This window comes from Camellia sinensis, chromosome 1 (assembly GCF_055761805.1).
Source record: "Camellia sinensis isolate YWXY chromosome 1, ASM5576180v1, whole genome shotgun sequence".
NCBI classification, from domain to species: Eukaryota; Viridiplantae; Streptophyta; class Magnoliopsida; order Ericales; family Theaceae; genus Camellia; species Camellia sinensis.
This window is the reverse complement of record NC_138961.1, coordinates 105,638,076-105,653,187: the sequence shown is the minus strand read 5'-3', so window position 1 is coordinate 105,653,187 and position 15,112 is coordinate 105,638,076. Positions and strand designations below refer to the sequence as shown.

At 35.2% G+C, this 15,112-nt stretch overlaps 1 protein-coding gene across 2 annotated transcripts; it reads left to right on the top strand.

Annotated features, from left to right (window-relative positions):
• The first annotated feature begins 3,529 nt into the window (after positions 1-3,529).
• On the top strand, positions 3,530-14,739 carry LOC114289040 (protein IQ-DOMAIN 24). Of its 2 annotated transcripts, XM_082881651.1 has the most exons (4): positions 3,552-4,225; positions 12,750-12,950; positions 13,386-13,463; positions 13,860-14,739. In XM_082881651.1, the coding sequence occupies exons 1-4, from the start codon at positions 3,797-3,799 to the stop codon at positions 14,550-14,552; spliced, it is 1,401 nt and encodes a 466-aa protein (XP_082737777.1). In that variant the 5' UTR covers positions 3,552-3,796; the 3' UTR covers positions 14,553-14,739. The 2 variants fall into 2 exon arrangements, with proteins under 2 accessions (XP_082737770.1, XP_082737777.1); XM_082881644.1 differs by lacking the exon at positions 12,750-12,950 and having other exon boundaries at positions 3,530-4,225.
• Positions 14,740-15,112: the final 373 nt, after the last annotated feature.

The following is a 15,112-nucleotide window of genomic DNA, read 5'->3' as shown; positions in this document are numbered from 1 at the left end:
GTGCTCAATAATTTTCCTAACTAGTTTGTCATGGAAATGTTATGATTATGTGATGAAAGTGCTATATTAAGGTCCTAAGTTCCTTTCGTCTAGCACCCGTGTAAAGTGGTCTGTGCTTCGAATGAGATGTACCAATTTTCTTCCAGTTAGCGCTTAGTAAAGTGGGATGCGCTTCTAAAGAAAAGTACCAAGTTCCTTCCAACTAGCACCCAGTAAAGTGGCTACGCTTCGAATGATAGGTTTCAAGTTCTCTCCAGCTAGTGTCTGGTAAAGTAGAAGGTTGTGGCTTGTCAAAGTCGGGTTTTCTTATGTGATATTAACGTTAGTTTATTTTTGTACGTGTGTCATGATTGAGAGGTGCACCATTTTCGTTCTGTGCCCAGTGGTCGGTAAAACATGGGCATACATGTCAACATTACTTTGGATTATAGGTGCACCATTTGCCCTTACGCTTATGATCATAAAATATGGTAGGTGTCTTGAGTGTATTGCGAGTCAGAATGTGTCATGATGATTCTAGTAAGTTGTTTGACATGTTAGTCTATTGGGAGTTACTTGAAATTCACGGGATTGCTTGATTCTAAGTTGTCGTCTAATCGTAAAATTGTTTTACTTAGTTCGTCGTAAGGAGAAGAATGTTTTGAAAATGGTTTTCAAATATGAAAAGGAATGAAATTCTTAAACTATCTTGAAAAAATGACAAACTAAGATGATGGATTGTTTCGTGAAATGATGAAGATTTAACTTCTTGAGAAAGGAGTATCTACGTATATGTATATTTCGGATATCAAACAATGAACACTATTGATATATGTATTATGTGGAGCATTCATGATCATATACATATATTGTACTGTATTAATTAAAATTATTGGAATTTCTACTGAACTATATGTTCATCCTACGTTGTAAAAAAAATTTAGGTACAGAGATGGAGAATTACTTGGTTGTTAAGAAGCTCTTTTGTTTTCGACTATGGAGCCATTTATATGCAGACGAAATGCCATTATATTTGTTAAGGGTCAAGCCCTTTCGTTTTCATTTGTATTTGCCTAAGGGCATTTCTATCAAATGTAATCTATTGATGCATCATGTGTATGAACGAGAGAGAATTTCAATGGTTTAATTATGATTGTGTTCGTAGCTTTTGCACCTATATACTATAAATGAATAATGATAATGGATTTGGTAAAAGATTTCGATAATAAAATTTGGAATCTTACAATTTGACACGTGCCAAGTTATTCTCCAATATTCTAACAAAAAGTATTGGATCTGACAATTTTAACCAATAATATCAAGTACTGGCCTATGTGAACTTGTTCCAAGACCACAACCAAATTTTCCATAGCCTTTTTAATAGCAAGAACCAAAAGTACTTTAAAGTCCAAGTCTCTATTTGATTTGATTTTTAAAGTTCATTTTTAGAAAGACAAAAAGAATTTGTAAAAGACTAAAATTCATCTTGGTGACCAAAAAAATAAAAATAAAAATATTCATCATTTTCATATAGTTTTATTTTTTAAAAAAGTAAAAATATAATTTTAAAATTTCAAAATATCTTTTTGATATTTCTTTTAATCAAATTACTTTATTTTTTTTAAAAATATATAAAAAATCATTTCTAAAAAACAAACCAAACAAAATCCATATTTATCACAATAAAACTCGTGCCTTGCATGAGCATCTTCAACTAGTACATATATATTTGTAGCGAGAGTTAGTGGTAATAAATGAATTAAACAGATTGAGTTTGACTTGTATTCAGTTTGTTAAAAATTGATTCAAGCTTGATTTGTAAAATAAACATTAATTACACATTAAGCTTGGTTTGACAAACTTAAAAATATATAAAAACGCATGGTTTCTCTCCAGTCCAGTGTCGTTGGGCTTTGTTGGGCCTAACTTTGGACCCATTTTGACAATCCAAACATTTCAATATGTAGAATTCATTGAGTACACCATTCTTGTAAAAAATTACGTTGATTGGATATCGATAGCCACTTGATCATACTATATTTGTGTCTGTGATTTATTTTTAAAATTATAATTGCATTTGAAACAAACGTTTATTGATCAAATGACTATCAATGTCCGCCTAACCTGATTGTTGTAAGAATAATGTACTCGACAAGCTTTACATATTAAATAATTTAAATCATCAATATGGGTCCAGGAGTTGAGTCCACCATGGCCTAATAACATCGTCTAATCCAAAAAATTATAATCTATATAAAAATACTAAACTCCTAACTTAACTCAATAAAAACTCATGTGAGATAAACTCAAAAAATTTGACAAATTAAACTTGACTTAAAAAATTAGGATCTGTTTGGTAACATTTACGTTTTCAGCTTATATTTACAAAAATTAAACTGATTTTTGTTTATTTTTAGAAAAACATAAACTACAAACGCGTTTGGTAATTGACAAAATGTTTAAAAAAATTTTAAAATATAAAAAATAGTGAGAAATGGCAAGTGGCGGCGAAAGACGGTGGTGGAAAATGGTGACGGTGGGTGGTGGGTAGCGGGTGGTGGTGGCAGGTAGGTGGGTGGCGGATAACGGGTGAGTGGTAGTAGTGGTGGTGGGTGGGTGGGTGACGGTGGTGGCTGGTGGGTGGTAGCGAGTGGGTAGTGGCGGTGGCGGGTGGTGGTGGCAGGTGGGTGACGGATGGCTGGTGGTAGTGGGTAAGTGGCAGCTGGTGATGGTGGGTGGGTGGGTGACGGTGGCGGGTGGTGGTAACAGGTGGGTGGCGGTGGCAGGTGGGTGGCGGATGGCGGGTGGTGATGGTGGTGGGTGGATGGATGGGTGACGGTGGTGGGTGGTAGTGAGTGAGTAGCGGTTGGTAGTGGTGGCAGGTGGGTGGGTAGTGGGTGATGGTGGTCATGGTAGTGGTGGGTGGCGGGTGGGTGGCAGATGGCTGGCGGTGGTGGGTGGATGGTGGTAGCAGGTGGTGGTGGCAGGTGGGTGGTGAGTGGTGGTGCGCGGGTAGGTGGTGGGTGGTGGCGGTAGGCAGTGGATGGTAGTGGTGGGCGGTAGGTGGTGACAGATTGATGGCAAGTGGGTGGGTGGTGGTGGTGGTGGCGGCGGTGGTGGTAGCGAGTGGGTGGTGGGTGGTGGGTGGCAGGTGGGTGGTGGTGGCGGGTGGTAGGTGGTAGGTGGTGGTGGCAAGTGGGTGGTGAGTGGTGATGATAGGTGGCGGTGGCGGTGGCGGTGGCGGTGGCGGAGGCGGAAGACGGTGGTGGAAAATGGTGGCGGGTGGTGGCTAGTGTTGGGTGGTAAAAAAAATGAAAACTCAAAACGGAAACATATTTTTTGAGTTCACATTTTTGGCTAAATTTATAAACTGAGACCACTGATTTATAAATCAAAAATTTACCAAACAAATTTTTATTTAAATTTTTAAAATTTTTATAAATATAAACAAAAAATTAAAAACATAAATGTTACCAAACTACACCTTATAAATCAAATTAAATTAACTCTTACTAAACCAAAAGCTAAATAAATTTTGAAATTCATAAAAATTTTCAAATCAACCTCAAACAAGCTACCTGGCATTCCAACCACTCCCACTTTCACTTTGATCTCCAACCGAGTCGCTGGACCCCGGGACTTTATTTCCAATACTGTCTATCCTCTTTCCAAGCAGCATATTTCATTTGATAATACATATCTCTCATCTCACCATTCTCTCAATTTCTCAGTCCGAAACTATCTTTTTAGCAAAGGCTGGAACAAGGCTGCCACTGCTCATGATAGCCTCCGGAGATTTACCCGCAATGACACATTGATGGGTAAGACATCTAGATGGTTCCGTGCCCTTATAGGCTCCAAAAAGTCGTCGGAGTCGGAGTCGGCGTCGTCGAGTGGGTCGGGATTTTCTAGGCCGACAAAGGAGAAGAAAAAGTGGGGTTTCCAGAGATCCGTCAATCACAATGACCACAAGATTGGTGCTGCTGGGACCAAAGGGTCTCAGGCCCAGGCCTCGTCGTCGGCTGTGTACGTGGAAGCTATTGACGCCAACAAGCAGGCGATAGCGGTGGCGGCGGCGACCGCTGCCGTGGCTGAGGCAGCCCTTGCGGCGGCGCAAGCGGCCGCGGAGGTTGTGAGGCTGACGAGTGGCGGTGGGACTAGACCTGCCACCGCCTACGTCAGGGGGAGCCTCCGGCGGCGGGAACTGGCGGCTGTGCAGATTCAGTCGGCGTTCCGAGCATATCTGGTTAGTACTTCAATCCATATTTTGCTTCCTGATTTAACCCTCCCTGTATCTTCAGAATTACCATTTATTTTGTTATTATTATTATTATTATTATTATTATTTATTGTTCTTTTTACATGGAAGTCATGAAACTTTCGTCGTAGTTTCAGCTGTTATACTCAAAAAAAATGGAATTCTGTTCTGCAGATTTTGTTTGGGATTTTTTTTTTTTTTTTAATTTTCTGAAAATATTTTTGGAAAACACTAGTCTAGTTTGTTTCCATTGTTGGTTTTTGTGTAATTATGAAAGAATTGAAGCTGAAAGTTGGGAAGGCACTAACTAAGACTAACGTGTACAATAACTGGTGGGGGTGTCTTTTCGCAATCAGACGGGAAATGATTCCCTGTTATCTTCTTTGAGCATGAATGTTACGTGTGATTCACGAAACTTCCACTGGTATTAAAAAAAAAAAAAAAAAAAAAAAAAAAAAAAAAAAAGAGAAAAAATTGCATTTCCTTGCTACAGAAAAAAAAAAAGTTGAAAATATCACATCAGTGACATTTTAAAAAAATAATTACAAATTAACAATAAATTTTATAAACATTAATAATTAAAATTATAAAATTTTCTTTTGTACATAATTATTTTATGAAAATGGATTGTAATCCCCCCCCAAAAAAATGCATTTCAGTTTATACAGAACAAATGAAATCTTGAAAAATAATAGCAAATTGGTGTTAGTATTTACAACAAATTTGCTCCCACCCAACCTTGTTGCCCCTACGAAGCTGTGGCAGTGTCGGATACGAGGACACGCCGGGGACACGTACGGAACATGTCAGATGACGTGTCCCTTTAATTTAATTTTTTTTTTTTTATAAGGAACATGTCGGGGACATGTGTGTCTAAATCTGGACACGCCATGAGCTTAGTTGCAGCTTTGCTCTAGCCTAAAATAGGATCGTATAAGAGAGAGAGAGAGAGAGAGAAACCTGGTAGCAGCTTTGCTCTAGCCCTAGCCTTCGCCTTCGACATCGAGTGGTAGCAGCTTTGTAGTTGGAGTGGATTAGGACTGAGATTAGGGCTTCGATCATTTAAGGCCTTAGCCTTCGCCTGCCGATCTCGATCTTTGAGGGATTTGTCTTTGTTCTCTCTCTCTCTCTCTATCTCTCTTTCTCTCTAATCATAATAATATGATTTATCATATTATATATATATATATATATAATAAAATTTATAAATTATAATTTTTATCATATATAATAAAATATCTAATGGCTATTTCTTAAAATATCATATATAATAATTTTTGTAAATTATTATTTCTTTACTTTAACATATAATAAATAAAATAAATCATCCAATTATTTAAAAGAAATCTAATTAATTCATATATAATAAAAAAAATTATAAAAAAAAATATCTAATTTTTCTTTTTATTTATTTTAACATATTTTATTATTCCTTATTTGTTATATTTTTTATTTATAATATATATCAATTAAAAATAAAAAAATAAATTAATAATAACACATTATTTAAAAAATATAAAAATATTTATAAAAAAATTAAAAAATTTGTCGTGTCCCCTACCGTGTTTGTATCCTTATTTTTAAAAGTTGTCGTGTCTTGTGTCTCATGTCCGTATCCGTATCTGTATCCGTATCTGTGTCCATATGTGTGTCTGTGTCCATGCTTCATAGTCCCCACCACCATTGTCTCCCTTCCAACCTCTCTCCCGCCATAGCTACTACCACTGCAGCGCTCCCACCACCTTCGCCGCTCTCCTGCCATTCCCACCACACCCCCCGCAACCTTTTTTCACCAAAAACTACTCACCGTAGACACCACACACCACAAACTTCTCCAACCCCTTCTTGCGGGTGATCCAAAAGTCTCAATTCTCACTGTTGTGAAACCTAGTTTGGTGCATGTGCGATTTGTGCATGGTTGCAAATGCAACCTATGTGTTACATATTGCACTTGCACTGAGCACAAGTCACATTTACACCAATTGGGTTTTTCAACAACGGGGATTTGGTGTTTTGGGTCACGACAAGAGGCCAGAGAGTTCTGTAATGGTTAGATTTTGAGTGACAAGCGTTGTTGGATGGAATGGGATGGGATGGTAGGTTGAGGGTGGCTGGAGAGCGATGGGGATGTTGGGGAGTAAGGACTAAGATAGGAGGTGTCATGCCCTCCCCCCTCCTTGATTTTTGAAAAGCATATATATAGTATTGTGCATAGAACCTACTCTCATACATTAACCAATAACATTTTCTCTTAGCCACTATTGATTTTGAAATATATATATATAGTATTATTATTTTGAATTTTTTTTATATATATATATAGTGCAAATACTTTACAATTGACTTAATATAATGACTCTCATATATTATAACTAATGACATTTTAATATTCATACTTTGATTTATGCAGTTTTTAAGGAAAACTTTAAACTATAGCCATATTACCAGGAATGTACACTTGATATGAATTTATAAAATGACTTTTTGATGGCATTTTTTTTTTATCATATTCATAATAACGTGTTATTTTTATTTAATTGTTTTTTGAAAATTATTCTTGTCCTCCCTTAGAATAAAATCTTTGCTTCACCTCTAGTGGGTAGGGGTTGGGGACAATGGAAAAAGCAAGCAATGGTGGTGGGGATGATTGGGGAAAGGGGTTGGGGTTGGTGGGAATGATAGGGGAGAGGGGTTGGGGGTGGTGGGAGATGGCATGGGAGTGGCGGCCGGTGGCTAGCTACTAGAATTACAAAAGGATGAAGGAGATGGAAGAGGAAGAAGAGCAGAGAAAGGGACAACTTGGTAAATTCAAAAAAGAAAAAGGGGTAGTTTGATCCAAGAAGACTAATAAAGTAGATTCAATGTTTTAGTACTTTTTTTGAACTTTCCATTTATGTTGCAATTATTTTTTATTCTTCCATTCTTTTGCAATTCTTTTTTCAACTATCATTTATTTGCAATTTTTACTAAATTTAATTGATATTGATTTTATTTTCATATTTTAAAACTAAAACATTGAAAAGTTTAAAAATATCAATTGCTTTATTCTTGTGCAAAAATATTTTTAAAAAAATTACAAAACAATTATAAAAAAATTTGTGTCATTGTGTCAATTTTTGTTGTTTTTATTTTTTGAATTTTAAAAATGATATCGAATGGGCCTAACTTATCAAACATCCATGCTCCACATGGTCCAAACTTGCCCGATCGGAAAAAAAAAAAAAAAAAAAAAAAAAAAAGTCCAAACTTTCATGTGAAATTAATCTAGGCATAACCCTTTAATCTCACACCTAATAGCTCAAACAAAGTGTTAGTTTTGCTGTTCGAAAATATAATTTTGTTTTAGAAAATGTAAAAGTTTTAAGAATCAAATGTGTTTAGCTATGTTAATTGTTTTGTTTTGTTTTTTTTATTTTTTTAAACTGGTGATAAGTCTATTTCTATGAGGATGTGACATTAGGTCCAAGAATTGATTTTTTTATGGAGACAAGAACATGATCAATAAAATTGTTTGGTGAGAGAACAAGTTATTGTTTTGAATTTATTTTGTCATTCTTACCCCATTGTCGTTAGATCATCGTTGGACAACCGCCGGCACCAAAAAAGTGGCCGAAAAAGTCAGCGGCGGCGGGCAGTGGCAACAACCGGTGGTGGTAGTGATATGGACAAATAGATAGATTAGGTGGATAGATAAGTGACAAATAAAGGATGGCATGTTGACAGATAAATGACACTGGGAAAGATAGGTGGACAGATAGGTAACATGGATAGATAAGTAAACAGTGGACCGATAAATAGGGATAATATAGTCTTCCAAATTATTGTCCTTTTGGCTCCAAAAAAATGAAGTTTGGAGCTATTACCCCAAAAGTTTTGAAATTGGACCTACAGCCCGCGTGCTCTTTTATTATTATTATTATTGGAAACTAAAAAATACATGACGAAAAAATAGAAATTGATTATTTATATCGTAGTTTTTTATATATAAAAAAGGGCTGGAGGTTGGAGTTCAAAGGTATAATATTGAGAATGTTCATTGATTGAGGAATTCAATAAGGGAGCTCAAATGGAATATATATTGTTATTCTGGTTCAATATGAGCTCTTGGAATTGGATTATGTTTGGCAGTGGATTACAAAATCTTAGTGATATTTTCTATCTAATGAATAGGGGAGTATGCTTTAAATCGTCAAGTATATGCTTTAACAAAATAGAAAAGCTATTGGAGATGTTGAACAAGAAACTGAGAGAGAATGAGGGATTTGAAAAAATAAATAAGCAATGAGTTTTGTATTACAGAGGGACTCTAACTAACTATGGTGGGCTGGACTTCATCTAAATAACTGAACAAGTATACAAAACTATTACTTAACATAGATCAAGTCATGTTTTAATTGAGTAAATAATTATTAAAATATTACTTAATATAGGCCAATTAGTTCTATTAAAAATTATAGGAGACTGGTCTCAATTTTAACATGATACTCACCTCTCCTAAATCCTATATAATTATTTAAATATAGCTCAATATTCATATGTCCATAAAACTTTACAAGGGGTCCAATAAATTGTTGAACCCTCATAAGAAATAATTTATTTTCTCTTCCACAATTAATTCATTTAGTAAAAGTTTGTTTAATATGATTTCATACCAATCAAGTCAACTATATTCCTTGTTTATTGCAATGTTTTTTTTTTTTTAACATGTGAATCAATGGCTTTTTAACTGGAGGACAGATTAAACTTTTAGTGGACCAATACATGGTTTATTAATTTGAAAGACAACTTAAGTGGGCTTTACAAATTTTTTGGGGTGCCGAATTGAATTTGGAGGGTCATTACACTGGGTACATATTTTTAAAGAATAACACTTGTATAGAAATGGAATTTTCCAGAATTTTAAAGAGGCCACGACCCCCTGACCCCCCCCTCCCTCCGATCCTGCCCCAATGCAAATGGGGGCATCAACAAACTTTAGTTTGGATTTGAGAAACATTAGCAATCTCAACAATTTGCTTGTTCAAAACCTTCTCTGTAATAAAGTGGTAATCCACTTCAATATACTTAGTTCTAGCATCAAATATGAGATTAGAGGCCAAATCTATAGCAGACTGATTAAGGGTTTTAAGTATTGGTGGCGGCTACCATAACAGTTATGGTAGCACTGACGTGGTGCGTGGTGTAACGGCTATAGCACAATGGTGGCAGCTACTAGAGCTATGTATTGTTAATTCTATACACAATTTTGGAAAAACATATCAATACTTTTTTTTATTATTTCGTAATCATATTTAGTGAAGTTCAAAATAGTTTCTAATGTGTTTTGTCTAGTTTTTTAAACATGATCTGTTATATGTACTAATTTTTATACTAGTTCCAAGTTGCTATACAGATTTCTTTGCTAGATGTAATTAAATTTCTTTACTTTACTGATTGTACTTACGGATAATCCTACTAATAAAGGAAAAATTCATGAAGTATGCTGAATATTAAAAATGATAGTCTTGTAAACATAAGTTCATAATAAAAAATGTCAAGATACTAGTGTAAAATACATGACATGTTATCCAAATTTTGTTCAACAAATTTAACTTAAAACCAAATAAATACAAGCTAATAATGAAGGAATCAAACGAGAAAGTAACGAAAGTTTGTCGATAAAAGAAAAAAGTGCAACAGTTCTAAGTTCGTAATGGCTGTAACTATGATATGTTGCCACTGTAATGGCCGTTATGGTTGTGAATTTCTTTCACTCTGCTATACTGGCTGTAATGGATTAAGTTAACCACTAAAACTGTACGTAACAGTTGCGGCAAAATTTTAAAACGAAGGACTGATTGTCGCACCATATGACATGAGGATTAGTAAGATATATATGAAGATCATCGAGTAGCTTATATAACCATGTAACATTTGCAGCAGTTTGAGCTAAAGCTCTAGGTTACAAGATTTTGACCCAAAATAAACATTGGATTTAACAGCAGAAGGAGATGGATTAAAATTACAGCCATTTATTCCAAACTTTTTTTTTTTTTTTTTTTTGATGAAGCAGTTATTCCAACTTTCTGAAGAATGTCAGTTGCATAATTGGATTGGTGTTAAGGTTAACAAGGTCAATTTAGTAAAATCATTAGATACTTTTTGTCATTTGACATTAAAGTTAGATTTGAGATATAATATATGTATAAAGCATCTAAGGCTGAAAAGGTGGTTTTATTTTGGGGCATTTATATACAAATCCCATTTTGTGAACTTATAATCCATTAGGTCCTAGATAAAATTATTTGCTCCTTCAAGTTCCATTAATTTTTAATAGACCAATTTACCCATCCACACCCCCTTCCCTCTCCACCAAATTCATCGGCGATTTCTCCAAAGAAAGCTCAATTTAGAGGCAACACATCCAAACCTCACTTCAATCAATCTTCTCTCTCTCTCTCTCTCACTAGTTTTTTTCTCTCTCTAAAGCATTCAACAATGGCGCAAGTGATGGTTGCTCGAGCGATTCACAGTTCCTTAGCGTGCCGTAGCTTTGGATCTCTCCAAAACCAGGTCGATAAGATCAAGCCCTTTGGATTTGCTTCCAAAGTACTTGCTCGCGAGCCGCGAAATGGCCACAGAGCATTTTGCATTAGCTCACCGATCACTGCCAAGATATCTACCGCAGAGGTTGTTCCGGTCTCCTCCGAAGATGTGCCAAAGGTTGTGTCTTTGCATACTTCTGCTTCGTCATTTCGTTTGCTAGGTCTTTGTTGAATTGTTCTTGTTCTGATCGTCGTCGTCGTATTACCCCTCCTTCTCCTCCCCACAGACCCAATCTTTGGTCTCATCCATACGGCTCCTCATCTGCCTCAGTCCCTCTCCTCTCACCTCCGATTGCTTCCCCTCCATCCAGTGCGTTGTCAGCTCCAGATTTAGATTCTACAATCGCAACACAAAGCAAGCCACGACCCTCAATTGCAAACTCTCTGTTAAACTCGAGTCACTGTGTGTCTGAGTCTATTTTTTTAAATTAAGAATATTATCAATTTATAATATTCTCAATTTTATTCATGAAAAAAAACTCAATTTAGCGATCTAATGTGTCAGGTTCACAGAATTATTTTTCTCTTCAATCCCAGAAGCCAAACAGAAATTTCTTAGTTTGATAATTATATACTGAAATCATTCTCTGTTTTGAAAATTGAGAACATTCTCAGTTTTAAAATTGAGAACATTCTCAATTTTGGAATTTTTACCTATAAATGGGACTTATTGATTCAAAAACTTTTTGACAGGACCTAAGCTACCACCAAATATGTAGACAAGACTTTTTAGTAATTAACTCTTTTATTTTTTGTGTTTACTCGATTTATGTTATAGTTACTAAAAGGGAGGTCGATATGATATTCACATACTTTGAAGGGCACTATAATAGACCCATTTATCTAAGGATGCCAATGCTTCTTAGAGTTTTTCAATAAAAGTGTACAGAGAGATAGTTTCTTTTAAAGCCACGCAAGAGTGAACTACAGTATAACGTCTTTAAATTAATATTCGATAAATTAATAGTTTCTTTTAAATAGTAAAATTGTTTGGTCTCGACTCTGGACCAAAGTGCTAACTCCATAAAATTATAAGATAATACATTTCAAATATTTCTTTTGTATTTTAGACGTCCCAAATATTTTATAAATTAATAATTAGCTAAAAAGTACATAATACATTTCTTCTGTCATGGTTTTTTTGTTGACACCTTTGAGATTGGAAGCCATGTTTGCTATTTTTGAACTAAAGATACCAAAAAAAAAAAGGGAAAATTCAATAAATTGCATGGACTTGTTTTAAATAAGTTGAATACATTATATTTTTGTGCTAATTATAATTCAATGAACTCTTAATTGGTTAAATATAGAAATATATCTTATAATACTTTGAATCTTAACTTGGTCACTTGATGTGATAAATCGAATTCATCGAATATTGTTAAGCCCAAAAAAATAAAAATATTTTTGTAAATTAATAATTATTAATTTATCGATAAATTGATATCTCACTAAATTAATAGAATTGAGGTGGTCCCAAAGCTATTAATTTAAAGAGGTTATATTGTACATGTTCATCTACTTTATTTTCCATGGAAGTTGATATAAAAATGTGATGTGTAATTGTTGGTCCTATATGTAAAATCATGATGGACACACACTTACCCCGCATTTATTCAAAGTACTTTGGTTGTTTTTCTTGCCCTATATATATTGGTACTTTTTTCAAAATTAACATGCGGGATATTATTTTTCCAAGTCAAGTTATGATTTTGTGCACCTGCCTTCACATTCACAAAATTACAATCTAATGTGTATTATTTCGACTTATGATCCACCAAAATTAGTTTTTAAATTATATGCATCAGCATATTGAATGGGTCCCTACGTAGGTAGTTTTAACTGAAATGCATACCTAATGTATAAATGATGGTGCTGGATTAATTTATTTGCATAGCTAATTTATTTTTTGGGGAAAAATTCTGAAGGCTAGGAGGGCACTGAGGGCACTTAAGGGATTGGTCAGGCTTCAGGCATTGGTGAGAGGCCACATTGTCAGAAAGCGCAGTGCAGACATGCTCCGATGCATGCAAGCATTGGCCCGAATCCAGGCCCGGGCATGTGCAAATCGGGCTCATGTGTCAGAGTCCTCACATTCTACCAACAAGTCCTCCCAATCCTGCAATCTTGTAAGTGTACCCTCATATTTCTTATTGAAAATGATCCATGTAAAATCATGAACCACATTTTTTTTTTTTTTTTTTAAATAATGTAGAAAAATGCTATCTGGATTCTGAACTAAAAGGTTGAGGATGTTACAGCATTTCCCTACAACCATTAATTTTGACAATTTGGGATACTCATGTAATGAACTTTGGACTAGTGCAGTATGCTACATGCATAGATCAAGTGAAAATGCAAGATATATAAGAGAACCTGCCTAGTAGAGGAAGACTGAATATGAACATTGAACTAGCCTAGTAGAGGAATATTGAAATAGGAACTTTTAAATCTTAAATTTCAACAATTTTTTTATATTCTTTCAGATAATTGTATGCTTCTTCGGCTTGTTCTAGTGGTTTTATATGGCTAACTATATTAACTCTTATATCATATTCATGAAGGGCCTTGCGACTCCCAAAATATATGACAACCAACTTCGTGCATATGGTTCAAAATCTGATTGGTCCCCCATATTGAAGGTAGTGACTTCATTTCCAAGTTTATTTATTTATTTGTTTGTTTTTTATAATGAGTAGTGTTTTAGTATATCTATAACTAATTGAATATGCAACTTCGGAAGCAATTTTAAGTGGAAAAAAAAAACATCCATTTCAAGTTTCAACTATTTGATTTCTACACATTGAAGTTATGTTGAAGTACTAAAAATAAGTTCAGTAGTTGAATTACTGTGTACTGAATCTGGACATATAATCAGTAGTTGATTTTTTTGTGTCAAAGTTAATTAATTTAAACTTCGGAACATGATCCTGAAAAATTCGAAGTGGAAACCCTTGAATTTGCTTCAGAAACAAATCATCTCATGTGTAACAAATTAGTTAATATTAAAAGCATCCTACGGTTTTCCACAAATGCAGAGTTCTCAATCAAGTATAAAGATCAAGAGCAATGTTGACCAAGAAAGGACAAATTTGGGTTCAACTTGGTTAGATCGATGGATGGAAGAATGTACATGGAACAGCCAAGTAGATGCCTCGTTAAAAATTGGACGTGGTGATGACGAGAGCAGTGATAAGATTCTTGAAGTGGACACTTGGAAGCCTCACCTCAACTCCAAAATCTCTAGGACAGCACAACATGTTACAGCATGCAATTACAACGATCAGGGTCTCACAATATTCGACCCTCTATCAAGACAGTCAACAAAAGCTCTGAAACAAAATCCATATGCATGGACTAGTGAGAACTCCGCATCGTCTAGACCTGGAAGTAGTGGCAGGAGAGGTTCCTTCTCACCTGCAAGGAGCAAGTTCTCAAGAAGCTTCTTTGACGAGTACCTGGGATACCCAAACTACATGGCTACCACTGAATCTTCTCTGGCAAAGATCAGGTCCCAGAGTGCTCCGAGGCAGAGATTACAGGTTGAAGATCGTGGTTCAACAACGAGGTTTGCTCGTGGGTTTTGGGATGTAGATACTATTTCAGAAAGGGGTTCGGCTTTACATTCTAACTTGAGGACCAAAGCATATCCAGACTGTGGTCGGTTGGATAGACCTGGGATACCAGTTCGAGGCAACATCACCACCACCAGTTATAATGGTGGAAGCTAGAGTGGTGCTTTGTCCATTATTTTTTGCTTGTTTTACGAACATGTCCTTAAAATCATCGAACTTGACGTTGGATTTATGAATTATAAAACAAAAGCTATCAGTGTGCTCTTCTTCTATTGGTTTGTAAATTGTAATTGTTTGCTTGAACAAAATGTTAATGAATGTGTTTGAAGATCATTGGAAACTATGACACTCTTGATTCTATTCACTTTGTTAATAATGTTAATATGTTATACTATGCCTATAAACTATACCTATAATTTAATACTATTGATCTGTAATTGATACTTGTTGCTAGTTGTTGCTAGCCTAGCAGATAGTTCTTTACACCTTCACACCTTCTTTACACCTTCTTTTCCTTTTGCTTTCATTTGTATATTTCCTTTGTTCATCATTTTGTCTTGTAAATCATCTCCTATATAATGGAGGTTCCATTTGGTTGCAAATATATCAAACACACAGAGCTAATATTTGCTCTCTCAATCTCTCTCAATTTCTTATATGGTATCAGAGCACAGGTTTTCTGCCTAGCCTCTTCTTCCAACATATTTTTCTGCAGA

Coding starts and splice junctions, on each gene's coding strand:
- LOC114289040 (XM_082881651.1), top strand. CDS start 3,797: ATGGGTAAGACATCTAGATGGTTCCGTGCCCTTATAGGCTCCAAAAAG. Junction 4,226..12,749: donor CGGCGTTCCGAGCATATCTG/GTTAGTACTTCA, acceptor AAAATTCTGAAG/GCTAGGAGGGCACTGAGGGC. Junction 13,464..13,859: donor ATTGGTCCCCCATATTGAAG/GTAGTGACTTCA, acceptor CCACAAATGCAG/AGTTCTCAATCAAGTATAAA.